Source organism: Taudactylus pleione, unplaced genomic scaffold (genome assembly GCF_031769625.1).
Source record: "Taudactylus pleione unplaced genomic scaffold, aTauple2 ptg000835l, whole genome shotgun sequence".
Classification (NCBI taxonomy): Eukaryota; Metazoa; Chordata; class Amphibia; order Anura; family Myobatrachidae; genus Taudactylus; species Taudactylus pleione.
The window spans coordinates 677865-705423 of NW_028285237.1; the positions used below are offsets into that span (position 1 = coordinate 677865).

General features: G+C 48.4%; 1 protein-coding gene across 2 annotated transcripts in view; it reads left to right on the plus strand.

Annotated features, from left to right (window-relative positions):
• The window catches only part of MTF2 (metal response element binding transcription factor 2), a 103869-nt gene that overhangs the window by 57269 nt on the left and 19041 nt on the right, over positions 1 to 27559 (plus strand). Inside the window, exons 6-11 of one of the 2 annotated variants that reach the window (XM_088458466.1) lie at positions 2189 to 2337; positions 2895 to 2990; positions 3507 to 3575; positions 5156 to 5279; positions 6424 to 6491; positions 7560 to 7727. In XM_088458466.1, the coding sequence (XP_088314592.1) occupies positions 2189 to 2337; positions 2895 to 2990; positions 3507 to 3575; positions 5156 to 5279; positions 6424 to 6491; positions 7560 to 7727 (674 nt within the window). The remainder of the gene's footprint in view (positions 1 to 2188; positions 2338 to 2894; positions 2991 to 3506; positions 3576 to 5155; positions 5280 to 6423; positions 6492 to 7559; positions 7728 to 27559) is intronic. The other variant, XM_088458467.1, reaches the window with a different exon arrangement.

Here is a 27559-nt window from a genome sequence, read left to right on the forward strand (position 1 = left end):
TTGTGCTGTGTACAGGGCCCTCAAGCTGGCCATACACATACTTCACGGAACACCCGTGCAGGTTCAGTCCGATACCGCCACCACGGTGGCTTACATCAACCATCAAGGAGGCACTAGAAGTCGGGCAGCAATGACAGAATTGTCAGCATTCTGACATGGGTAGAGTGTCACCCCCGGCCATTTCGGCAGTGTTCATTCTGTGAGTTCTCATTTGGGAAGTTGACTTCCTCAGCCGTCACGATGTGCATCCAGGGGAATGGTCTCTTCACCAAGAGGCGTTTCAACTCCTAGTGGACAAATGGGGCATCCCAGAGGTGGACCTCATGGCCTCCCGACACAATCATAAATTACAGTGTACGGGTCCAGAACAAGAGATGCAGAGGCAATCTTGGTGGACGCTCTATCAGTGAAGTGGACCTTCCACTTCGCGTACCTGTCTCCTTCAGTCTCTCTTCTTCCTTGTTCCTTGGAAGTTCAAACAAGACGGAGGCACTGTCCTGCTGGTGGCTCCAGCTTGGCCCAGACGTCATTGGTACTCAGATCTTCGGAGTCTCTATCGACGCTCCGTTCCTGCTGCCTCAACATCCGGACCTGTTGTCTGAGTCCTTGCCTTTACCCGGACCTGGATCGTCTGTCTTTGATGGCGTGGCTCTTGAGACATCTCTCCTAAGGTCCAAAGGATTCTCTAGCTCTGTTATCAACACGATGCTTAGAGCGCGTAAGCCAGCTTCTGCTAGGATCTACCACAGAGTGTGGCATACATATTTCCAGTGGTGTCATCCCAGGGATTACAACCCCTAGGTGTTTCGGATCTCCAGAGTCCTGGCCTTCCTTCAAGCTGGATTGGACCTCTGACTCCGCCCGTCCTCGCTGAAAGTGCATATCTCTGCACTGGTAGTGTGGTTCCAATGTAGAATTGCTCCCCTTCTGGATATCCACACCTTCCTCCAGGGTGTCCTCCGGATTCAACTTCCGTTTGTCCTCCCAGTGGCTCCTTGGGATTTGGCAGTTCTTCGGACCCTCCAGGATCCTCCATTTGAACCACTAGATTTGATTGAACTTAAGTGGTTAACTGCTAAGACTCTTTATTCTGGTGATTTGCATCTGCCAGGAGAGTGTCAGAATTGGGGGCGTCCCTCCTGTTGCGCCCTGAGTTCCTTCATAAAGTTATTTCTAGTTTCCACATCAATGCGGATATTATAGTGCCGGCCTTTCAATCACCAGACCCCTCGGCAGATGAGGCCTCTTTGGATGTGGTCCACTCCCTCAATTTATTTGGACCGTACCAGTTCCCTCCAGAAATTCAACTTCTTATTTGTGCTCTATGGCTTCCTCAAGAAGGGATGGCCAGCCAGTATACAACCATTAGCTAGATGGCTTTGTATGACTATCTCAGAGGCTTACACGCAGACTGGCCTGCCTATTCCAGCTTCGGTTAATGCTCATTCTACTCGGTCTGTGGGTCCCTCATGGGCAGCTCGCCGTGGCGCCTCGGCTGTTCAGCTTTGTAAGGTGGCCATGTGGTCTTCTATCCAGACCTTTCTAAGGTTCTATGCCTTTGATACCTTTTGCCTCTCATGATGCTTCCTTTGGGCTCCGGATTCTCCTCTAAGCGCAGGAGCATTCCCACCCTTTAAAAGGAGTGCTTTGGGACATCCCCAAGGTCTCCCTGTGGACCCTGAAGAAGAAAATTATTAACTTTTTGTTAACTTTCTTCAAAGTCCATAGGGTCCACAGGGCACCCGCCTTCATATGGGCTATCTTGCTGGTCACCGGTTTCCCGTCTCCTTCTTTTTGAGTGTGATTCTTGAGTGTACCAGTCTTCCTTCTCTCTTTTCTTCCTTTGGCTTATTACCAACTGAGGTTACTTGGGGGCGGGGTATAGCGAGAGTGGACCAGTGCATCCTGGAAGCTGAAAGCTTTTAAATGCGTGGTGCCCGAATTCAGTTCCATCACCTACACCCCAAGGTCTCCCTGTGGACCCTATGGACTTAGAAGAGAGAGTTAACAAAGGTAAGTTCTTACCATAACTCATTTTTCATTGAGGGTATTTGCCTGGGATATCTGCAACGAGGACTTGTGTAAGTTTACTCTATGGAATGTTATATTTATATGTTAATTTAAGCTAATTGACTTTATACTTGATGAGATAAATTGCATAGAAATATATCCATCTTCACCTTTTAAGAGGGGAGGCGCATTGAAAAAAGGACCCAACGCCAAAGCCCTGCAGGTCATGAAGCAGACTCTGCCATACAACATGGAAGAGTTAGAGTGGGATGTCGGTCACAAGACCAATGTGCAGCAATGTTACTGTTACTGTGGAGGCCCTGGAGAGTGAGTACAATGCAGCTTTTATCCCAGATTATAATGTGTTCATGTGAAGATTGTTACCCACTCCATTTCTTCCAACTGCTGGGTACCTTCTTTTTCCAAAACCATGTTGACACTTGTGTGAAAAGAAAAATTGCACAGATTGTCTTTTGGCGCTCTGGACGAAAGACTGTATTATGAGGCCCCGTGCTTTATGTTGAACTAACGACTATGTGCCCTAGCCAATGTGATCATTGGCTAGGGCATGTCAATTTACCCGAATTGGATTATACTGGTTTCGAGCCTAAATGTTTGGTTTATTATAGCCTAGAATAAAGTTTGTGTAAAATATGATATAGAGCGCACATATTCCACAACACTTTACAGAGAGTATCTGGATATCCACATCATTCTCTACCCCAGTGGAGCTTACAATCTATTCCCTTCCACATGTACACACACGGGTTAAATTTATTTGTCCCAAACCAATTAACCTACCAGTATATATTTAGTAGGGGTGTTTTTTTTTTTTTTTTTTCTCAAACTTTCATCGTAAAGCATTTTTCTTTTTTTTCTTCCAGCTGGTATTTAAAGATGCTTCAGTGTTGTAAATGCAAGCAGTGGTTTCATGAGGCCTGTGTGCAATGCTTGCAGAAACCTATGCTTTATGGTGACAGGTGAGAAATGTTAAAACCTTTATCTGATATATGCAAAGTAGATTGATGCAAGTATCTAATATTGATCTGTGTGGCATAATGTGCAGTGTGTGCCTATTTTGTCTTCAGATCTTGTCACTAAATCGCTGGGAGTATGGATAAAAATACATAAACGCATTACTATAGTATAAGGTTAACACAGTTTATATGTGTAATAGACGCATACAGTAACACCTGAGAAATGGGTCATGCCATGTTGTACAGTTAAAATGTGGTGGTAAAATCTTATACTGTAATGGTGGGAAAGAATCCATAATAAACAATTCATCCTGTGATTTTCAGTCACTTGCTGCTACAAAGGCAGATGGGTGAGCACAAGTTCTAAATCTTTCACCATGTTAACAATAATCCCAGCTTCACAATAGTTGTGAAGGCTGTTATATTACTAGTTATTAGTAGGAATATAATTTTTTGTAAGTTTTTGCTTTTAAGACTATGTAGGCTGAGCTCTGTCTGTCACTGCATTTTCTTCAACAGATTTTATACATTTATTTGTTCAGTCTGCAATTCTGGACCAGAATACCTCAAACGTCTATCTTTACGGTGGTAAGTTTTGAATCTGATTAAAATAACAAAAGAAAAAAAAATCAACAACCCCCCAAGTTACTGGGACCATTGGTTATAGAGCAGTGTTGGCTAACCTTGACACTCCAGCTGTTATGGAACTACATAACCCAGCCTGCACTGCTACAGTTTTGTTATTAGGGCATGCTAAAACTGTGGCAGGGCATGCTGGGATATATAGTTCCACAACAGCTGGCGTGTCAAGGTTAGCCAACACTGTTATAGAGGGATCAGGCAGGAGTTTTGTGCATTTAGACAAATCTGACACAAGTTGTAGGGCCGAATTCAATTAACCCCGTTACTTTAACAGGAGTGATAAAAGGTGGTATCCCCGAGGTTAAATTAAACGCATGGAGCTATTCAATCCCAGCCCCTTTTTTAACTCCTGTTAAGTTAATGTGTTAACAGGCATTAACACAGGTTAACGGGAGTTAACACACACAATCTGTGATAAGTTCACGGACCTATGCGTTTACCGGGCCTCTATACCAGTTAACATGCTACTTATTGGGGATTGAAAAACACTGCAGCCATCATTTAAGCATATATAGGAGATTTGCAAGACTGCTATTGGTTTGATTGTGCGCTAATTTTTTTCCAACTTCACTGGCGGGGTCCGATGCAGTTGGATGAGATGCAGCTGTTTGGCCCCAGCCCTTGATAGGAAACTATGAATGCAGCCATATTACGCAGTGATCCTATATGTTTGTCCACCTTTAGCTTGTGTTGGCATAAAATATAACCATGTCTTATGGTCGACTCAGCAGCAAATGGAAACAAATCTTTTGAACATTTCAAGTTCTGGATAAGTATGCATATTATCCAGATGTACAGTATAAAAGTTATATATTTTATTTTTACATTTTCATTATGCAAATGTCGCCAAAGTAACAAGTACAAAAACTCACAAGCCTTTAACGAAACATGGCTGCTTCTGCACATGGCACAGATGTAGGAATGTGCACAAACTACATGCTCTATACGACCTTTACCCTACATATTACATAGCCATGGTTCCCAGATGTGCTCAGCAGGAGATTGTTGAACCAACCGTTCCAACATAATGGCTTAGTTGCAGTTGTTCGTTAGCACAGCAGAAGTAATACTTATTCAGAAATGAAAGCTTGGGTTCTACATGAAGACTGCAGTAATGTAAGCTAAATTGGACAACAAAGGAAATCTTTCTGTTTTGGTGAATCCTTATTTTATGCGGAAGTTAATAGTGTCGTTCTTGCACAATTACAAGCTCTTACCATGTAGCCCTGCCTGATATATATTGATACAAATCAGTAGTAGTATTATAATTCTGAGGTAATAGTTAGAAGTATATTCTCTTATGTATAGAACAATTTGCCAGTACACTTGCATACTCTCTGAAGTGACTTAGAAGCTTTAATGAAGCCCTCTGCACATTTGTCTCTACATGTGGTCATGTATTAAGGGACTAGAAAAGTCTAGTCACCTGTGGTGTCACACTAAAGCCTGTGCTTTTTTTCTAGTATCTTGAAAATCTGCTTGTTAGAGTAAATTCATCACAAGGTGTTTTGTTCTTTGACTCCTAGGGTAGACATAGCACACCTCTGCCTATACAATCTAAGTGTAATTCATAAAAAGAAGTACTTTGATTCAGAACTTGAACTCATCACATATATAAATGATAATTGGGACCTATTGCATCCTGGCGAGGTAGGTACTTGAAGTGATTTGTAATCGATTTCTGCTGTAAAACACCTAACATTCAGACGTTCTATTGTGATGGTTCCAAAGCCGTTACATTTATTCGTGCATAAAATGCGCTAATGCTGTAGAGTACACATTAAATCCAGAACAAATTGTCAGATTACTCTATCTTTTTAATGTAGTTCAACTTGAAGCCTATAGTATACATACAATAAAGTGCATAGGTATTTATTTATTTATTTTTTCTGCCCTGTTTGTCAAATTTTTATAACACTAGGTCACATTCCTGCACTGGAAATATTAGAAAATACTTGCATTTTAAAAGCACTCTTAGGCACAATGAGTTGCTGGGATACTGCTTTGTTAGTGGGTACATAGGTTTTTTTTTTTTTTCTCTTAGAAACCAATCTCTCTAAGTTATTAGAAGCAGTCAAAGGGGTCAATTCAATTAGGTGTGAGCAGGGCGAAGTGCTGTGGCAACAGCAAGGAACGCCGGCAGCGGCACTTAATCTTGCACACTATTGAAGCAACCCCAAGCTTTGCAGAAACAAAATATATTTTGATATAAATATTTTTTTTTTTTTGTAGAAATGCCTTTATAGGAGTTTACTTACTGAGCTTCATGGAGTGTTTTAAAGCATTTGTCCTTTTACATTTCAGGCTTAATTATGCCGGGAAGCGGCAAATTTTACAAGCCGTAAGATACTAATTAAACACCATACTATTTATTGCAGACTGCTAGGCTATAGAAAGGAGTATATTGAAATAGAGATGTTGTGCTACCTGCTCTCATCTACTTAGCCATTGTCTTGTCAAGAGTGCTGTCACCTGTTTTTTTTTTACTTTTTCAGATAGAATATACAAAAAAATATTTTTATTTAAAGCCAAGGGTGCTTATGCAATGCATCCACATGACTTGTCACTTATCTAGCCTTTGTTTTTTTTCTGTGAACACTAAAAATGTTGATTATTGGTTTAAATTGCTTGGTTGCCACTTATAAAATGTGATCAGTTTTCTAGTGATTTTCAGTGCTTGCATTGAAACACATTTAAATATAATGTCTCCCTCTACGTGATATAAAGGGTTCTGCATATTAATCCCTGCAAAAGCGCCTCTTTAGTGCATGAAAGTAATTGTCATTTCTTCTAGCTGGCTGACATCCCCAAATCTGAACGATATGAACATATTCTGGATGCATTAAATGAAAATAAGACTATGTAAGTTGCTTTAAATTCTGACTTCTCTTTGATGTGTAACGGAACATTTTATAAAATTAAGCATTTAAATCCACCTGTCTACTGTCACATACCACTGCTTGTTACATATATATCAATACAAGTGACAAAAACAAACACCTTTACTGTATGTTTAAACTTGCAGTTTTTCCTGAATTTGCCTTTTCGCCTGTTTGACACTTGCCATGTCTGATCTTTTCCCATGAATTTGTTACGTACAGCATAATATTTAAAACTGGTTTCAGCAGATTTGGCTCTAAACAGTCACAATATATACCGGCTACAACAGCAAATGTTTATAATGCCTTAGATATTTAGCAGAACCTGTGAGTGCTCCTCTCATTTCCTAAAAAATGCTGTTACTAAAGCTGACCAAGTTGCTCCCAGTGTCACAGTAGCATATTAGCAGTTATGAACATGCCCAATAATTCTATAAATTTTGATAGGACTTTTCTCAATTACTGGACTAGGTTTTTCTCTAGGAAAACACTAATTTACAATTTCACTTGCCTCATGTTATACTATTGTTGGACTATTTCACAGTGTTTGAGGATATGTTTCAGTAGATAAGTACAGTTAAGGCCCCCATACACGGGGTGATATAGCAGGCGTTCCGACTGGTTCGATTTGCCTGCTATATCGCACTGTGTATGGCCCTGATATCTGCAGTACCATGAGATCAGGCGATGTGATGTGCGATCCCATGAATTGCTGTGCTGGTGAGACGGGGGAGCTGGCATATCGGGTGGTCGGCGTGTGCAGACCGCCTGATATGTCAGACGACAGATCCCTTATCGCCTCGCATGGTGCAATCGCAACGTGTATTGGGGGCCTTTTACACTTGTTAAATTAGCAGTACAGGAAATGCTAACAAAAAATAATCTGAAAGTCATTCCCAATTCCAAAGCTACTACCAGGCTCTTATGTTACTTGTATACTAAGGAAACGCATGGTAATAGTGGTACCGATTTCACAGATCTGCAACGTTTGATTGCTAAATTGTTCCAAGTGTGTAATTGACAACCCTCATTTTAATATTTAAAAATCTAGGTTTATGTCTGGAAAGGAAATTAAGAAAAAGAAACATTTGTTTGGTCTGAGGATTAGAGTTCCTCCTGTTCCTCCAAATGCTGCTGTAAAACTGGAGAAGGAAGAGAGCACATCTCATGAGTTCAAGATTAAGGGCAGGAAATCATCAAAGCTTCTTCCTGTTACAACGTAAGTGCTGTCCATGGTTGGGAGGCAAAGAGGAAGCTTCAATGTAACCACCTGGATATCGTTTCTCTTTGCACCAAATTGAGCTTTATAAATGTCTATACAAGTTTTTTTGTGGTTGTATCACTCTTAAAATCATGATACCGCTTCCTTTTGTGTGTAATATTATGGGATGACTATATACGTGATACTGCCCTCTCCTGGCTGTCCTACCTCTCTGACCATATTGTCTCCTCTCATTCCACTTCCTCTCCACTTAAACTATAGGTGTCCCCCAAGGTTCTGTTCTTAGACCTCTCCTATTCTCCCTCTATAACTACTTTTAAGTGAGCGCATCAGATCTTTGGACTTCAATATCATCTCTATGTTGGTGATACGCATATCTACCTGACCTCCCCCCCACACCCTCCCAACACTCATATCTCCAACTGTGTGTGTTCTCTTCCTGGATGTCCCAACGCTAGAGATATCTTCCCACCATCCCGCACAACCTCCCTTCCCACTATTTCGTTATCTATTGACAGTACAGCCATATCCTCTAGGCCCCAAGTGCGTTGTCTTTGAGTTATCCTTGGCTTCTCCCTCTCCTTCAAACCACACATCCAGTACCTCTTGCAGTCCTGCTGTTTCAATTTTAAAAATATTTCCAGGATCAGACCCTTTCTTGCCTTGGACGCTACTAATACCCTCAACCACTCACTGGTCATCTACAGATTGGACTACTGTAACCTCCTATCTGGCCTCGCTGACTCTTCCACCTCCCCACTCCAGTCCTCAATGCTGCTGTTGGGCTCATTTTCCTCTCCAAACGTACTACATCTGCCTCCCCTCTCCTACAAGCCTAACACTGGCTCCCCTTTAGAACCCAATTTAAGCTTCTCACACTCACAAAGACCTCACTAGTTCCTCTCCCATTTACATCTCCCTTTACATTCCCGTCCGCCCTCTTTGCTCCATAAATTAATTCTGCTTTCTACTTCAGGGTCCACAGGGTGACCTTGGTGTATATGTGGTGATGGAAGTCATCTGCTGCACAGCGCGCCTTTCCACCGTGGTTTGGATGGGCTGTGGCAGCTTCCCTCCTCCGGATCCGCCCTCTCAGATCTCCGGCTGCCGCCATCTGGCTGTATGTCTCAGATCGCAGCAGGTGATGCGGAGCCTGTGTCCCCCTACATAGCTTTCCTCCTGGACGAGGTCAGTTATGTAGCTCTTTTGTACTACCAGGCTCTAATTCTGCGTAGTTGACCAGTAAGTGCGTTTAAGTGCAGGTGTTGTTATTCTGCATTGTATGTGACTGTATGCTAGCGTGGTCTGTCTGAGTTTCACTTTCTGAACTGTCAGACATTTTACTTTCCCTGTGTCTGTTCTTTTGCTCTGAGCCCTAACACAAGTGTTGTCAGGGTACACTCTCAGTCTGTTATTTCTGTGTAGGTGGTCACATACAGTATATTGCTATCTTCATTATGTCTGGCAGTGAGAGTGATGTGCCTAATTTGGCTCCCGCCTGGCTGTTCTGTAAGAAATGTACAGCGGAGTTAAAGGTGGGATACATGATACTTGAGGGATTATGCTCCTCCAGGTCCCTCTACGGTCTCTGTCACGCCGCAGGAGCCCCCTTGGGTGTGCTTTGCACAAGCACTAATGGTCATTGCGGGACGTTTAGCTGTCCCTCCTGTGTTTTCCCCCCAGGGGCTCACACAGCAGCAGCTTATGCCCCCTCAGAGCTTGCTTCAGGCGGCTGCACCCATGCAGGTGCTATCTCTCCAGTGGGTTAATACAGTTCCCACTGCATTGCAAAATGTCGCAGAAGTGCGGAAGGAGGCGGCCCCTCAGGGCTGACCGGCTAAAATATTTTTGCAGTCATCCTTATCTACCCTATATGATTATGACGAGGTCTCCTCTGAAGATGGAGTGCTCCTAGATCACCCCGATTCCTGTACACGGAATATATATCTTGGACTCCTCTCTCCCGAGTCTGATACAAGCTGTCCGTGCTGCCTTGGTCATAGAGGAGGACGATCCTCCAGCACCTAAGTTCAGACATGCCCATATTAAGCCTATAAAGGTGGCCGTAGCCATATTTCCTTATGTCTGACCAGCTGGTGGACCACCTGGAGGTGGCATGGAAAAATCCTGGGAAGCGTTATCAGCCGCAGAAGAGTCTGGCCCATGCTTATCCTTTCGCTGAGGACTATTTCTACTTCAGGGTCCATAGGGGGTCCACAGGGTTGACCTTGGGGTATAGCTGGATCTGGATCCACGGGCACCACGCAGTTAAAGCTTTGCTGCTCCCAGGATGCACTTGGGTCCGTCCTCCTCTATACCCCACCCCCGAGCCACAGCACCTCAGTTTTAGTTGGTGCCCGGCCAGAGTCGGGTCACCCTGCGCAGTGGGGCTGCATAAGCGGCCCCTAAGCTTTATTTTATTTTTTTTAAAGATTTTATATTATTTTTACAATCTTCAGAGCGGCAGCATCAGACTGTCCATCTGGACGTCCACGCTGCCGCTCCAACAGCCCCGCTGGCGCTGCAACGCAGGTACTGATCCGGGGATCGCAGCGGGACCCCGGAGTCAGTATTGGCGTGGCTCCGGGACCTCCCAAGGACTGCTGCCGGACTCAAGGGGCCAGGTAAGCCGCGTGCAGCGCTGTCAGCGCTGCGCGCGGGGATAATGCAGTCTTGTAGCCGCCGTTCTCTGGGGACAGACCGGCGGCGCTAGTAGCAGCGGCGGCGGGCTCCCCCACTATGTGGAATACCCTGCGTGTCTGCTGACCTCCAGGGTATAAGACCGGCGGGGAACCGGCTTCCCTGGGGGGTTTCATACTAGCAGGGGAGGCAGCCTTCCCCGCTTCAGTGCTCCTCCCCTCAGCCCAGCGCACCTTCTCTCAAGCGTGCTGGCGTCGCTGGGCTGTTATCTCCTGGCCACTCCTCCTCAGTGCTCCGGCGGCCATCTTCAGGCAGCATCGCAGAGCTCCCAGGCAGGCTTACAGTGGACCAGTGCCCCTGCGTACCTCTCCCCTGATCAGGACGGTGTTCGCAGCACTATAGCCCTCCCAGACACTGAATCTGGGAGGTTGATTGTAGCGGAAGGTGCAGTGAGTAAATACTTCTCTGCATGGTATGTGACTTTTGCTAGTGCTGCTGTCTGTGCTTTTTTTCTACTTACTATCAGCTTTTTACCTATCCCTTTCCTTCTCCTACGGCCCGCAGGTGCGTGGGGGAGGGGTGTTCTTTCTGTGTAACCTCACTTACATAAATCTACGTATTTGTGAGGTCCGTCACATACTGCGGTGTGCTCCTCAGTACCATATTGTGGGCTGTTTGGGTTGCATACTTGGTAGTGCGTGGGTGTTATACGCCTTACCTCGTTTCGGTGAGACATGACAGTTTGTGTCATGTCTGATGAAGGGAACGAGCGCTCCGAGGCTCCTGTGTTGTTTTCCTGCCGACGCTGTTCGGCAGGGGTTGACGGGGCAGATTTGTCTCAGGACGGTCTGTGCGGGCGGTGCCAGCTGGTACCTGGTCCCTCTAAAACCCCGGTGGCGCAGGATCCTCCGTGGGCGATGTTTACGCAAGTGCTGGCGTCAATCGCGGACCGACTTGCGGTCCCGACTGCGGCCCCTTCTAGGGCGTTGCCCCAGCCTACCGTCCCCCGTTCCCCGGGTGTGACTCGTCTGGTGCAGTCTCCTCCCAGGTCTCAGACTGTAGGTCCTTATGCGGGTTTGCCGGTATACATGCAATCCCCCACGGTGCCGCAGCAGTCGATGATACCTTTTCAGGGGTATCCTCAGGCAGTACCCCCGCCTTGGGTGGACGTCCTCTCCAGCTCTGTTCAGAGTATGGCGGCTTCGTCATCGGCTTTTCACAATATGTTGCACAGTGATTTGCCCCCACGGGCGTCCAAGCATTCAGTTCCGGCTTCACTGGCGGCTCAGTTCACGTGTCTTCGGATGACGGGGAGATCCATGAAGACTCTGACTCGGATGCCGGGGCCCAGGAGGTGGAGGCAAAGTCTTCCATTAATGTGCCGGCATTGGTTAGGGCGGTGCGGGCCATCCTTCACATTGAGGAGGATGTGCCCGCCCCAGGTCAAAATACCCAAATTTTAAAAAGGCCAAGGTAGCTTCGACGGTTTTTCCCCTGTCCGATCAATTGACTGATCATATGACAGGTGTCTTGCAGTTGCCCAGCAAGAGGTTCCAACCGCAGAAGCGGTTGGCTTCGAACTATCCGTTTCCGGAGGCTCATTGCAGGAAGTGGGAAACTCCTCCAGCGGTGGATTCCCACGTTACCCGCTTAATTAAAAGCGCTACGCTGCCTTTGCCGTCTATCTCCTCCCTGAAAGATCCCACGGACAGGAAGGTGGAGACTTGTTTGAAGTCTATCTACTCTCTCTCGGGGGCGGTGGCCCGTCCGTCCATGGCCATCTCTTGGGTGGCTAAGGCCATCGAGAGCTGGGCCAATGCTTTGGAGAATACCTTTCCGGAAGATGCTCCGGAGATCCAGAGAGCGTTGATAGGTCAAATGAGGGATGCGGCTTCCTACATTGGGGAAGCATTGTTAGATGCAAGCCTGCTAACCTCTCGGGTGTTGGCGCCTCGGTCCTTGTGGCTGAGGTCTTGGAGAGCTGACGCTGACTCCAAAAAGGGGCTGGAGGCCTTACCTTTTAATAGGGAGTTGCTTTTTGGTCCAGACTTGGACAAAATTGTGGACACTCTGGCTAAGTCTAAATCAGCCTTCGGCTTCTGCTCCTACCAAGGTACGGAGCTCTGCTTTTCGGTCCTTTCGGGTTCAGGGCAAGGCCAAAGGTCAGTCCTTCCCGAGGCAGTCGACGACCAAGGCCGCTTCTAAGCCCAAGAAGCAGGCCTGGAGTGCCAGGCGCCCTTCTTCCAAGCAGGAAGATAAACCTTCTGCCTGATGGGACGGGCCTGCCTCTGGGGGACCCCAGAGTGGGAGGCCGACTTCTTCTGTTTGCCCAGTGCTGGCACAATACCACCACGGATGCCTGGGTTCGAGAAGTGGTCTCCCAGGGGTACGGCCCTGTCTTTTCGACACAGACCGCCCCACCAGTTTTTCTGCGCGAGTCCTTCTCAGGATACGACCAAGTCCTTACAGATTCAGGAAGCTATAGAGTCCTTGCTGACAGCAGGGGTCATTGTTCCCGTTCCTCAATTACGAGGGACGGGGTTCTATTCTTCTGTTTCTGGTGCGGAAACCCAATGGTTCTCATCGCCCTATCCTCAACGTGAAGTCTCTGAACAAATTCCTCAGAGTTCCCAAGTTCAGGATGGAAACGTTACGTTCCATCATTCTGGAGATGGAACCGGGGGATTACATGGTGTCCCTGGATATCCAGGACGCCTACCTCCATGTTCCGATAGCACCTTCGCACCAGCGGTATCTGAGGTTCGCTGTTCTGCAGCAGCATTATCAGTTCAGGGCGCTACACTTTGGTCTCTCCACGGCACCGAGGGTGTTCACGAAGATTATGGCGGCCATAGCCGCACATCTTCGGAACCAGAATTTACGGCTGCTACCGTATCTGGACGACCTCCTGTTGCTGGCGAGCTCCCCGGAGGTACTGCTTCAACATCTCCACTTGACTATAGCTTGCCTGCAAGCGCACGGGTGGCTGATAAATTGGAAAAAGTCCTCCCTGATTCCATCTCAGCGGATGGTTCATTTGGGAGCCCTGCTGGATTCTCGTCAGCAAAGGATCTTCCTGACCCCGGAGAAGGTCTCCTCCCTGCAGCTGAGGATACACAGTTGCCTAAGCAGTTGCCGCCTGTCGGTCCATTCGGCTATGAGGGTTCTGGGGTCCATGGTGTCGACATTCGACATGGTGGAATTTGCCCAGTTCCATTCCCGGCCCCTGCGGGGGCTGATTCTATCGGAATGGAACGGGTTACCTCACCGGATCCAGTCTCAGTTGCTGGTGTTGTCCCCGGAGGTTCGGCAGTCTTTGGCTTGGTGGCTTCAGACAGCTCATCTGGTCGAGTGGCGCCCCTTTTGGATCCCGGACACTGGGTCCTGCTCACGACGGATGCCAGTCTTCGGGGTTGGGGGGCAGTGACCGGCTCGTTGTCACTTCAGGGTCGTTGGTCTGCGGAAGAAGCTCTTCTTCCCATTAACATTCTGGAACTGCGGGCAGTTTATCGGACCCTGCAGTCGTCCGATCCCGCTCTTCACGGAAGGGCGGTTCAGGTGCAGTCCGACAACGAGGACAAGAGACGCATTTCCACAGGGAATTTTGTTGGGCCTTGCTGCCTCCAGTCCCATCTCCCCCCACCACTCGCAGGGCCGCGCTAGGCACCACACCTAGCAAGGCCCTGCACAGCCCCCCAGAGCTCTCCTCCACCTGCCGGTTCCAGGCGACCACCCACCGCCTCCTGAGAGCAAACACCACCCGCTCGACTCTCAGCTAGTCCCCCAGCAACAATCCCCACCAGCAGGCACCAGCAGCAAACCTCACCACCGCAGTGCACTAAGCTCCACAGTGCACCAGCAAGCAGCCATCCCAAACAGACCTGCTATCCCACTTAACCAACATCCTCCTACCGCTGACACTTCAGCAGTCAACCCAAGCACTGCCGACCCTGCAACAGAAAACTTCAAGCACTGTCTACCAGCATCCAACGCATCAAACAACCACTCAAACCCTACCGGTAGGTAAGTGACTTCGAGACTCTGACCCCTGCGCAGGACACTGCCAGGGTGCACATCCACAACCGCCACACCTGCTGCCGACCCAATCACCACCCCCCTACCACCTCCACATTACCCGAGACGTCCTAGACTGTTCACCAAAGGTCCAGCAGGGGTAACGTGCTGGTCAACTGAACTGCACGGAAAGGAGCCCCCTAAAAGGGTCCACCAACCTCCCCAGTCTCCATCCACACCCTCCACCACATCGCAAACCCTCCCTATGTTGCCTGGGACCGAACAGGATTAGCATTGACTATTCCAATAAATCGTTTGGCCACACAGTCTGTTGTCTGTCTTTATTTCCTCATCCCACACCTTCATTCCAGTCGACCATCCTCCCCCCCCCCCCCCCCCCCCCCCCCATCACTCCCTACTCGACATCGATCACACACAGATCACGACAGATAACCACATTAGCATCGCACCCATAGGGCGAGCGTACCTTCCAAAATCTCTACCCCACCCTATCACAACGCAGGACCCGGTACTCCTGTTTTCAGGAAGGTGCAGCACCCCATAAACAAATACAGCACATCCACACCCCATCTGCCCATACAGCAGAGCGCAGTTCTACCCCATCATTTACAATATGCCTTGGTTGTCAGCTTATTGAATGCCAGGATCTCCACGGCGGCAATTGCAGCTCGCTGCTCCCTGTGGCTTCGCTTTTGGAGGGTAGATGCGGACTCCAAGAAGGGCTTGGAGTGTTTACCCTATAATGGTAAGGTCCTGTTCGGCCTGGATTTGGACCAATTTGTGGATACACTAATTCGGCTTGTCTGCCGTCTGCTCCTGCACCCTTGGGGTCGCTGAGTTCGTCCTTTGGGACCTATCGGGCCCCAGGTAAGCCTAGAACCCAGTCCTTTCTACTTCAGGGTCCATAGGGGGTCCACAGGGTTGACCTTGGGGGTATAGGTTGGGAACCAAATCCGGGCACCACGCAGTTAAAGCTTTTAGCTCCCAGGATGCACTTGGGTCCACTCTCCCTATAACCCCGCCCCCCAGCCAGAGGCACCTCAGTTTAAGTTGGTGCCCGGCCGGAGTCGGGTCACCGTTACTGCAGGGGGGCTGCTTAGCAGCCCCTAAGCTTAAAAGAGTTTTATTTTATTATTTTTTTTTTACTACTCTTCAGAGCGGCAGCATCAGACTATCCAATGGACGTCTGAGCTGCCGCTCCTACACCCCGCCGGCGCTGCGACGCCAGTACAGATCTGGGGATCGCAGCGGGACCCCAGAGTCTGTACTAGCCGGGCTCTGGAGGAATCCCTGGGCTGCTGCCGGATCGACGGGGACAGGTAAGTCGCGTGGTCACCGCTTGCGGTGACCCGCGTGTACATGCAGCCTTATGCCTCCGGTCTCTGGGGACAGACCGGAGGCGCTAGCGGTGGCGGCGGGCTCCCCCTCCATGGAGGCATACCCCGCGTGTCCACAGCCCACCAGGGATTATAGCGGCAGCGGGAGCCGGCATCCCGGGGGGTTAATGGCTAGCCAGGGGAGGAAGCTTTCCCTGTCTAGCGGCTCCTCCCCTCAGCTCAGCGCGCCTTTCAATAATACAGTCTGGCGTCGCTGAGCTGCTTCCTCCGCGGGCCACGCTTCTTCTGAGGTCTCCAGCGGCCATTTTCTCTCTGTGGTGCTGCAGAACTCTTAGGATGTCAGTGAGCCCAGTCCCCCTGCGTACCTGGCCATTTTGGGTGAGTGTACACAGCGCTATAGCCTTCCCAGACACTGAATCTGGGCAGTTGAATGTAGCGACATTGTGCAGTATATTATATGTCATGCTTATGTATGTATATATATTTTTCTGCATTGTATGTGACTTATGCTAGTGCTGACTGTCTGCTTTTTCTCTCACCTGTCAGTGTATATCTATCCCTTTTCTTTATCTGCCCTAATACAGGTGTACCTGGGGTGGTTCTGAGACCTCACATATATATATTTGTTAATATCTGTGAGGTTTGTCACATACTGTTGCGTGCTGCACGTTGCCATATTTTAGATGGAACTGTGAGTTGCGTACGCTGATAATGGGTTCCTGCAGCTAATCTTAGCGTCAGTCAGGACCGGTATGGCGCTGCTTAATATTTCCGTCAAGATAGTCAGATATATCTGACCAGGAGATTGCACACGATACTGCACCCATTATTGCTATCCTGCAAGTCATAGCCTGCAGGAATTAGTGCGGAGGATTTTAACTCAGAAAGGTTTACGTATGCGGCACCATCTGGTGCCGGGCCCCTTGCACGACCCCCTTAAAGGGCGTTGTTTCTCAGGATCCTCTCCTTTGAGGATCGCCGGGCGGGCCCCATTGTCGTCACTCGCTTGGAGTTACTTCACCATACTGCCCTTTTGAACTCGGGGTATCTCGCAATTTCTTGCAATTTACCCCTGTGTCACAGACTATCGCTCCCTGCCGGGGTTTTTCACAGTACATGAATTACCTCAGATACCACATCGGTCTGTCATTCCCCTTGCAGGGATTACCACAACGGCCACCCTGGTGGATGTCGTTTTATACGAAATACTAATTGGCGTGATATACGCCCTGTGGTTACTGACCAGTGGCTCTGCCGTGAACTGGATGGTATATTCGGCTCTTTCCCTCTCACATGGGGGGGAGCCGATCTCAAGTATTATTATCCCTGCTTTGGGGCTGGTAGCCAGGCTCATTCTGGATATAGAGAATGTCGATCCTGCACCTGTATCATACATCTCCCGTTTTCTGCCCAGCGGGTGGATCTCCTAGCGGGAGTCTGGCTGTCCCCAGATACGAGGAGTCACAAAGGCCTCCTGTTTCCCATTCCCTGAGGGTCCTCACAAGTAATGGAAATCCCCTTCTGGGATGGATTTGTATGTTAATCATCGGGTTACAGGCATTAATACGCCTCCCATCCCGGCCTGGACGGATTTTACGGATCCGTAGGTGGTAACTTTGCCTGAAATCAATGTACTCGTTTTCAGGGCCTGTTGCCCGTCCTACCATGGCCATCGCATGGTGATGCTTTTGTGACGTTTTTCCCCTCCAACACGTCTGAGGTTCAAATATCTTTTTGCCGCTCACAAAATATGCAGTGGTCATATGTGGGATTACCTCATGGGATGCCGGTCTTCTAACTTTCAGGGTTTCGGCGGCATCTGTATCCGCCGCAGTACCCTATGGCTGCGTTATGGGAAAGCAGAGGTGCACACTCCTTCCAGGGGGAAGTTCTTGTTTGGTCCTGACCTTGACAAGATCGTTGCATCATTGGCAGTATCACTAATGGGGAGATACCGTCTTTAGCTACTCCCACTACATTCGGACTAACTCTGTTAAGTCTTTTTGTCCTCAGGGTCAGCCTAAAGGCCTGTTTTTTCCTAGGCTGTCGGCCTCCACGGGGGCCACCATATCCAGTACCGAGCAGTCCTGGACTTCCGGACGACCCTGTTTCTACACCTGAGGATATACCCTCAGCCTGACGGGACAGGTCTACATCTGGGGAATTTCCAGAGTGAGGTACTGATTCTCAACGGCCTCTCATTGCTCATGCAGCCTCCTCACAGGCATTGGTACACGGGCCCTTCTTCAGAACTGATCAGGGCCTTACAATCCCAGAAAGCTATACAGTCTTTGTGGTAAGCAGAGCTATTTCGGCCAACCTCACTATCTCAGTGAGGGACTGGTTGTTCTACTTTCTTTTTGGGGCGGTGACCGACTGGTCCTCCTTTGCCTATACTCTGTCTCAAATCCCTGAATCAGATTCCAACGGTGCCTTGACTCAGGTGGAATCGTCCATGCTCCATCATCCGATGTTTGGAACCTGGGGATTTTATGGTATATCCGAGTATTCAGGATACGTACCTACGGGTACATACAGAGCCCTCTCATCAGCATGGGTTCAGGTTTGCTGTGCCACAGCAACACTTGTAAGTTTCGGGCTCTGCCTTTTGGGGCTGTCCTCAACTCCACCGGGGTTTACCAGCTTTATGGATTTTCTGACAGTTCACCTGTTCAGTGTATCCGAATGCTCCTTTCTCTGGACGGTCTCCTACTTTTAGCAGGATCACCAAGGTACTTTACCGCCAGGTCAGGATAACCGGGGCTTCTTCTCGTCACAGAAAAGTCCTCCCTGCATCCCTCACAGGGTTTTCTTCATCTGGGAGCACTGCTGGATTCTCAGAATCTGAGAATTTTTCTGGCGTAAGACAAGATCTCCACTCTTCAACTTCGAGGGTGCGGATATCTACGCAGTCGACATATGTCATTACTCTTTGTGATGCGCGGTCTACCAGAGTGTCTACCTTTTGGTAGGGTGGAATGTGCTCAGTTCCATTCCAGGCCTTGCCATAATTGACTCCCCTCCAGATGGATCGAGTTTTTTCCATCGGATCACTGTTCGAACGATGATACTTTCTACGGAGGCGAGTTGGTCTCTGTCCGGGTGGCTATGGCCATCTCGTCCAGGGTGTTCTTTGCTAAAGACAGTGTCTGGTCCGCATTCATTTCGGGGCAGTTGGACGTCTGTCGCTTCTGCCCTGCCACTTACCTTGTTGATACTTTAAGCTGTCTTGGACTTTCACTCTGGCCTAACCCATTTGTCACGGTTAACCTGAATAGGTTCAGTCCGACAGTGTCACAACAGTGGCTTCCATCTAGGCAACACTGGTAGTTGGGTGGCAATGTTAGGAATGTCACCCATTCTGACATAGTCCAAGGGTCTTCTCCTGGCCAACTCTGCGGTGTTTATTCCCGGAGCTCTCCATTGGGAAGCGGGCTTCCTCAGCCGTCACGGCGTGCATCCCGGGGACTAGTCTCTTCTCCAAGAGAGGTTTCAACTCCTGGTGAGCAGAGGGGGCCTCCCTGAGGGGATTGATCCCCATGGCCTTCTGACTCGATCACACATTACCGGTGTTACAGTCCAGCTCTAGGAGTACTGAAGCTACCTTCAGTGACTCCTTGTCAGTGAAGTGGTCCTTCCACTTTGTGTACCTGTGTCCTCCGGTCTCCCTTCTTCCTCGAGGTCTTCGGAAGTTTAATTCGAGACGGAGGGGCTTTCCTTCTGGGGGCTCCAGGTCGTCCCAGACATCACTGGTACTAAGATTTTCGGAGTCTCCTCCTCGATGCTCCGTTCCTACTGCTTCACTATCTGGACCTGTTGTCTCAGGGTCCTTGTTTTTCCCGGGATCTGGATCGCTTGTCTTTAACTGCGCCCCTACTGTGGTCCTCGGGCTTCCCTGGCTCTGTCTTCATTGAGATGTTTAGAGCAGATAGGCCAGACTTTGCTGGGATCTGCCACGGACTGTGGCATACATAATTCTTATGGTATCGTACCTGTCGATACGATCCTCCGGTGTCCAGGATTTCCAGATATTCTGGCATTCCTTCCAGCTGGCTTGGGTTTCACCCTTGGCCTGGCCTTCCTGACAGTGCGGATCTCTACACTGTCGGTATGGTTAAGATATGGAATTGCTCCGCTCTGGTATCCAGTTCATCCTTTGGAGTGTTTTCTGGATTATGTCTCCACTTATCCTCCCTAGGGACTCCTGGGGAGTTAGTAGTGGTTCTTTGTTCCCTCCGGGGACAGTCAATGGAACCGCTGGTTGTGATAGCCATTACATGGTCTATTGTTTAAGCTCTCTCTCTCTCTCTCTCTCAGGGTGTTTAAATCAACCAGGAGAGTGTCTGAATGGGGAGCGTTCTCATGTGGCTCCCTCTTCTGGAGGGCATCATGTCAGGGTGTGAGTTGCTCTCGCCCTGTGTTTCTTCTTAAAGTGGTTTTTAGGTTCCATATTATTCTGGAACTTATGGTATGGCCATTCAGTTCCCAGTCCTCTCGGCTGTTGTGGCCTCATGGACTGTGGTCCGGCCTCTTTGGCTTTATGTGATCCGTTCAAGTTCCTTATGGTAAGCGGACTCCTTATTGGTGGTCTGCGGTTTCTGGTTTTAACAGGAAACGATGGCCGGCCTATAATGAAATGTTGACTGGATGGCCTCGTATGTCTTCCTCAGGGGCCTACCCATGGGTGGGCATTTCTGTCGTTGAGGCTTGTTTTTTTCTCGGGCCGTGTAACCCTCGTGGGCGGCTCGTCGTGGCGCCTCGGCTGTTTTGCCTTACTAGGTGTCCACGTGGTCTTCTGTCCATACCTTTTTAAGGTTCTAGGCATTGGTTTCCTTTGCCTCTCAGGATGCTTCCTTTTTGGCGACGGATTCTCCTCTCAGCACAGGAGCGTCCCCACCCTTGGTTGAACTGCTTTGGGACATCCCCAAGGTCAACCCTGTGGACCCCCTATGGACCCTGAAGTAGAAAACAAGAGATATGGTAAGAACTTACCTTTGTTATCTCTGTTTCTACGAAGTCCATAGGGTCCACAGGGCGCCCGCCCTGACGCACCTGGCTTCATATGGGCTGTGTTACTGGTCACCGGCTTCCCGTCTCCTTTTCTGTGAGTATGGTTCTAGAGTGTTCCAGTTTTCTCTCTCTTTTTCTCTCCTCCTCCGGCCTTTGGCTACTTACAATCTGAGGTGCCTCTGGCTGGGGGGCGGGGTTATAGGGAGAGTGGACCCAAGTGCATCCTGGGAGCTAAAAGCTTTAACTGCGTGGTGCCCGGATTTGGTTCCCAACCTATACCCCCAAGGTCAACCCTGTGGACCCTATGGACTTCGTAGAAACAGAGATAACAAAGGTAAGTTCTTACCATATCTCTTGTTTTCCTAGGCAGTCTACCACATAGAAAACTACCAAGCCTAAGAAACAAGCCTGGAGTGAGACGTCCAGCTACCAAGCCCGACGACAAGCCCTGACGGGGCGGGCCTCTTCCTGGGGGATTCCAGGGTGGGGAGGCAGACTTCTTCAATTCGCCCAGCGCTGGTGTCAGTCTACCACAGACGCCTGGGAGCGAGAACTGGTCTCTTGGGGGTACGCCATCTCCTTCCGCAGATGGCCTCCCCATCAGTTCTTCTGCACGGGCCTCCTGTCCAACAAGGATAAGGCCTTGGCTAGTCAAAAGGCAGTACAATCCATGCTTCAGACAGGGGTCATTGTACCGGTCCTGTTATCCCAGAGGGGAATGGGTTATTAGTGCAGCCTTTTTTCTGGTTCAAAACTGATCCCACAGACCTATCCTCAATCTCTAGTCCCTGAACAAGTTCCTCAGGGTACCTCGGTTCAGGATGAAAACTCTACGTTCCATTATACTGGCTATGGAACATAGGGATTTTATGGTGTCGCTGGATATTCAGGATGCATACCTGCATATTCCAATTGCTTCGGCTCATCAGCGTTTTCTTAGGCTTGCTGTGCAGGTTTGCTGTGTAACAGCATTTCCAGTTTCAGGCCCTGCCGTTTGGCCTCTCTACTGCACCTCAGGTGTTTACAAAGATTATGGCGGTAATGGCAGCCGATCTGCGGCTACGAGAGGTCCGCCTGTTACCATACCTGGACGACCTCTTGCTGTTAGCAGGGTCTCCAGAGGTACATCACCACAACCACCTACATACAGCTGACAATATCTGTACTACAGATGTACAGGTGGTTGATCAATTGGAAGTCCTCCCTGCTCCCATCTCAAAGGATGCTCCATCTGGGAGCTCTATTGGATGCCCAACAGCAGAGGATTTTTCTGACCACAGACAAAATCTCCACTTTGCAGACGCAAGTGCGCAGATGCCTCTTCAGTCGCCGAGTGTCCATACACTCAGCCATGCAGTTACTGGGATGCATTGTGTCGACGTTCGACATGGTGGAATATGCCCAGTTTCATTCCCGGCCTCTGCAGAAATCGATCCTCTCCAGGTGGGACGAATTACCCCATTGGATAAGGACACAAACGATGGTACTCTCTCTCCGGAGGTGCGTCTGTCTCTGACTTGGTGGCTGCAGTCGGTCCACCTCACCAAGGGGCGCCCCTTTTGGATTCCGGACTGGGTCCCTCTGACAGCGGACGCCAGTCTCCGGGATCGGGGCACAGTGACTGGTCCACACTCCTTTCAGGGAAGGTGGACAGCAGAGGAGTCCGCCCTAAGTTCCAATATGTTGATTGGTAGTGCAGTCTTCAGGGCCCTACAACAAGCCAGACTCATACTTCACGGAAAACTTGTGCAAGTTCAGTCAGACAACGCCACAACTGTGGCTTTCACAAACCATCAAGGAGGGACACCTAAGTCCGGCGGCAATGTCCGAGGTGTCACGCACCCTGACATGGGCTGAGGGCCATTTATCAGCCATATCGGCAGTATTCATTCCAGGAGTTCTCAATTGGGAAGCGGACTTCCTCAGCCATCACGACGTGCATCCTGGGGAATGGTCTCTTCACAAAGAAGTTTTTCAGCTCTTAGTGGACAGGTGGGGCCTTCTGGACGTGGACCTCCATGGCCTCTCGACAGAATCACAAATTGCCACTGTTGCGGGTCCAGGACAAGAGACGCCAAGGCTCTCTTGGTAGACTGTCAGTCCAGTTTGCTTACCTCTTCCCTCCAGTCTCCCTTCTTCCTCGAGTTCTTCGGAAGTTCAAATAAGGAGGCACTGTCCTGCTGGTGGCTCCAGCGTGGCCCAGACGTCCCTGGTACTCAGACCTTCAGTGTCTCTCCTTCGACACTCCGTTGCTGTTGCCTCAACGTCCGGACCTGTTGTCTCCCTTGCCTTGCCTTTACCCGGACCTGGGTCGTCTGTCTTTGACGGCGTGGCTCTTGAGACTACCCTCCTAAAGGCCAAGGGTTTTTCCAGAACTGTGGTTAACACCATGCTCAGAGCACAGAAACCTGCCTCTGCCAGGATTTACCACAGGATGTGGCATACCTCTTTTGAATGGTGTCGTTCCAGAGGTAACGACCCCGAAGTGTTTAGGGTATCCAGGGTTTTGGCTTTCCTGCAGGAGAGTTTGGACCTTGGTCTCCGCCTTGCTTCACTGAAGGTGCATGTCTCTGCCCTTTCAGTGTGGTTCCAGCGAAGGATTGCTCCTCTTTCTGATATTTGCACTTTCCTTCAAGGGGTCCTTCGCATTCAGCCTCCCTTTATCCCTCCTGTGGCTCCTTGGGATTTGGCTGTTGTCCTTAGGGCCATCCATTTGAACCTCTGGACTCAGTGGATCTCAAATGGCTCACTGCTAAGGCAGTTTTTCTTCTGGCTATTGCTTCCGCCAGAAGTGTCTGATTTGGGGGCTCTCATCGTTCCCCATTTGTTTTTTTCACCAGGACAGGGCGGTGCTTCTGACGCACCCTGGTTTCCTTCTTAAGGTCTCTAGTTTCCACATAATTAAATTAATGTGCCGGTCTTTAATTACCAAGACCTCTCTGCAATTGAGGCCTCATTGGATGTGGTACATGCCCTCAGGATTTATGTGGACCGTACTAGTTCCCTTCGGAAGTCAGACTCCTTGTTTGTACTCTATAGATTCCACAAGAAGGGAGGGCCAGCCAATAAACAAACTTTGGCTAGGTGGCTTCGCATGGCGATCTGAGGCTTACATTCATTCTACTCGGTCTGTGGGTCCTTCCTGGGAAGCTCGCCGTGGCGCCTCGGGTGTTCAGCTTTGTAAGGCGGCCACGTGGTCTTTCCAGACCTTTTTGCCTCTCAGGATGCATCCTTCGGGTGGCGGATTCTCATCTGCACAGGAGCGTCTCCACCCTTGAGGATACTGTTTTGTGACATCCCCAAGGTCACCCTGCGGACCCCTATGGATCCTGAAGTAGAAAATGAGATGTTAATAACTTTTTTTTTTTTAATCTTTCTGCAAAGTCCATGGGGTCCACAGGGCACCCACCCTGACGCACCTGTGCTTCAGATGGGCTTCGCTCTGGTCACCAGTTTTCCATCTCCGTCTTTGTAAGAATGTGATTCTTGAGTGTCCCAGACTTTCTTCTTTTATCCTCCTCCGGCCTTTGGCTTGCTATGAAACTGAGGTGCCTCTGGCCAGGGGGCGGGGTATATGAGGAGGGACCTAGTGCATCCTGGAAGAAAAATTAACTGCGTGGTGCCTGGATGACTCCCATCACCTATACACCAAGGTCACCCTGTGGACCCTATAGACTTCATGGAAAGAGAGATAACGAAGGTAAGTTCTTACCATCTCTCATTTTTCCTGCCAACTGATTATTTCCTGCCACTCCCGCCACAAAAATTGTTCATGTGCTGCTCTCTACCTCTCCCTATCAGACTCTCCACCTCTCTACAAAACTTTAAACAAACTCTCAAAACCCACTTCTTCAAAAAAGCCTTCCATCTCTTATCCTAACCCTCTGTCACATGCTCACTGTCTACCTCATCTGTGTCAGCCGACCTCTTCCCCAATGTGCTTTTTCTTCCCTTATACGTACAATCACCTACTCCATACAATATCACTTAATCCTTGATTTCTGCCACCCTGCTGCTTATTTGAGTGTTATGACTACTAATGCAGCATTGTTTATAAACTATGTATTTGCCCCGCATTGTCTTGTACTGTAATTCACTTTTCTTGTTCTGCTCATTGTACTTTGTTAGACACTGCAGAAGACTTGTGGCACCATATAAATAAAGAATGACGATCCATTCACAGACTGAAGTTTGCTGAATGAGGGCCTGATTCATTGTGCACTGCTCGGGAAGCTGCGCATGCACAGGACCCATTCTGCGAGTATCAGGCAGAAGCATTTAAGGGGCGGTGCGGGGGCGGCCGGTGTTCACAGAGACTGGGAGTGTCCGTCCCGTCTTCCGGGGGTGGCCAGCCCAGGGACTGCGTGGATGTACGCAGTCGGCTGGGCTCCCAAGCCAGCCTGACTAAGCTGAGGCTTACTCAGCTGGATGGCCGTCCACCATCGACCACCAATGGTAGCGATGGTGATCCCAGCCTGCGACCTCCGTTGCAGTGCTGGAATCACAAATGCAGCAGGGGGTGTCATACACCTGCTGCTTTTGAATTATTGCAAGGATCGCACTTGCAAAGCTGCCTGCGTGCAGATTTGCAATTGTGATTCTTGCTGAATCAGGCCCTGAGTTGGGTGGATTGGACAGGTTTGATAACCAAACTGAGCAATCCAGACAGTTTTTCAGGGTGTGAATGATTATTGTTCAGGTTCCTACACCGAATCTTAAGGTGGGTACACACTGGACGATGTGTACCGGGACGATATGTCGGCCTGATACAGTCAGGTGCATAAATATTGGGACATTGACATAATTTTCAGATTTTGGCCTCTATTCACCACCACAATAGGTGCATACACACACAACGATTTAGTTAATGAACGATTTTAGTAAAATATTTTCTACCTTGAAAAAATGAACTAAAATCGTTTACTAAAGTTGTTCATTTACTATGTTCATTTAAATGTAATGAACGATTTTTATGAACTACAAACGATTTTTGCATATTAACTTAATGAAAATCGTTGAGTTGACAAGTCTGACTAAACTACAAACGTGAACGCGCATGAACAATAATAGTTCATCGTTTGACTCAGAAAGTGAACGATTTTTTCAAACGATTATCGTTAAATGATCGTTCAAAAAATCGTTGTGTGTGTATGCACCTAATGGCTTTGAAATGAAACAAACAAGATGTGCTTTAACTGCAGACTTTCAGATTTAATTTGAGGGTAATTCCATCCAAATCAGGTGAACGGTGTAGGAATTACAACGGTTTCTATATGTGCCTCCCACTTTTTAAGGGGCCAAAAGTAATGGGACTATCAACTCAAAAGCTATTTCATGGACAGGTGTGGGCTATTCCCTCATTATTTCATTATCAATTAAGCAGGTAAAAGATCTGGAGTTGATTCTAGGTGTGACATTTGCATTTGGAATCAGTTGCTGTCGACTCTCAATATGAGATCCCAAGAGCTGTCACTATCAGTGAAGCAAGCCATCATTAGGCTGAAAAAGCAAAACAAACCCATTAGAGAGAGAGCAAAAACATTAGGTGTGGCCAAATCAACTGTTTGAAACATTCTTAAAAAGAAACAACGCATCGGAGAGCTCAGCAACACCAAAAGACTCGGAAGACCACGGAAAACAACTGTGATGGATGACAGAAGAATTATTTCCCTGGTGAAGAAAAACCCCTTCACAACAGTTGGCCAAATCAAGAACACTCTCCAGGAGGTAGGTGTATATGTGTCAGTCAACAATCAAGAGTAGACTTCACAAGAGTGGATATAGATGGTTCACCACAAGATGTAAACCATTGGTGAGCCTCAAAAACAGGAAGACCAGATTGGAGTTTGCCAAACATCATCTAAAAAAGCCATTACAGTTCTGGAACAACATCCTATGGACAGATGAGACAAAGATCAACTTGTACCAGACTGATGGGAAGAGAAGAGTATGGAGAAGGAAAGGAACTGCTCATGATCCAAAACATACCACCTCATCAGTGAAGCATGATGGTGGTAGTGTCATGGCGTGGGCATGTATGGCTGCCAATGGAACTGGTTCCCTTGTATTTATTGATGATGTGACTGCTGACAAAAGCTGCAGAATGAATTCTGAAGTGTTTCGGGCAATATTATTTGCTCCTATTCAGTCAAATGCTTCAGAACTCATTGGACGGCGCTTCACAGTGCAGATGTACAATGACCTGAAGCATACTGCAAAAGCAACCAATTAGTTTTTTAAGGCTAAAAAGTGGAATGTTATGCAATGGCCAAGTCAATCCCCTGACCTGAATCCGATTGAGCATGCATTTCACTTGATGAAGACAAAACTGAAGGGAAAATGCCCCAAGAACAAGCAGGAACTGAAGACATTTGCAGTAGATGCCTGGCAGAGCATCACCAGGGATGAAACCCAGCATCTGGTGATGTCTATGCATTCCAGACTTCAGGCTGTAATTGCCTGCAAAGGATTTGCAACAAAGTATTAAAAAGTGAATGTTAAATTTAGGATTGTTTAGTTTGTCCCATTACTTTTGGCCCCTTAAAAAGTGGGAGGCACATATAGAAACCGTTGTAATTCCTACACCGTTCACCTGATTTGGATGTAATTACCCTCAAATTAAATCTGAAAGTCTGCAGTTAAAGCACATCTTGTTTGTTTCATTTCAAAGCCATTGTGGTGGTGAATAGAGACCAAAATATGAAAATTCTGTCAATGTCCCAATATTTATGCACCTGACTGTATATTGTACCACAGGTCCACATCAGGATGAATGACGGAACAATCACTCGTTCCATCATTAATTAA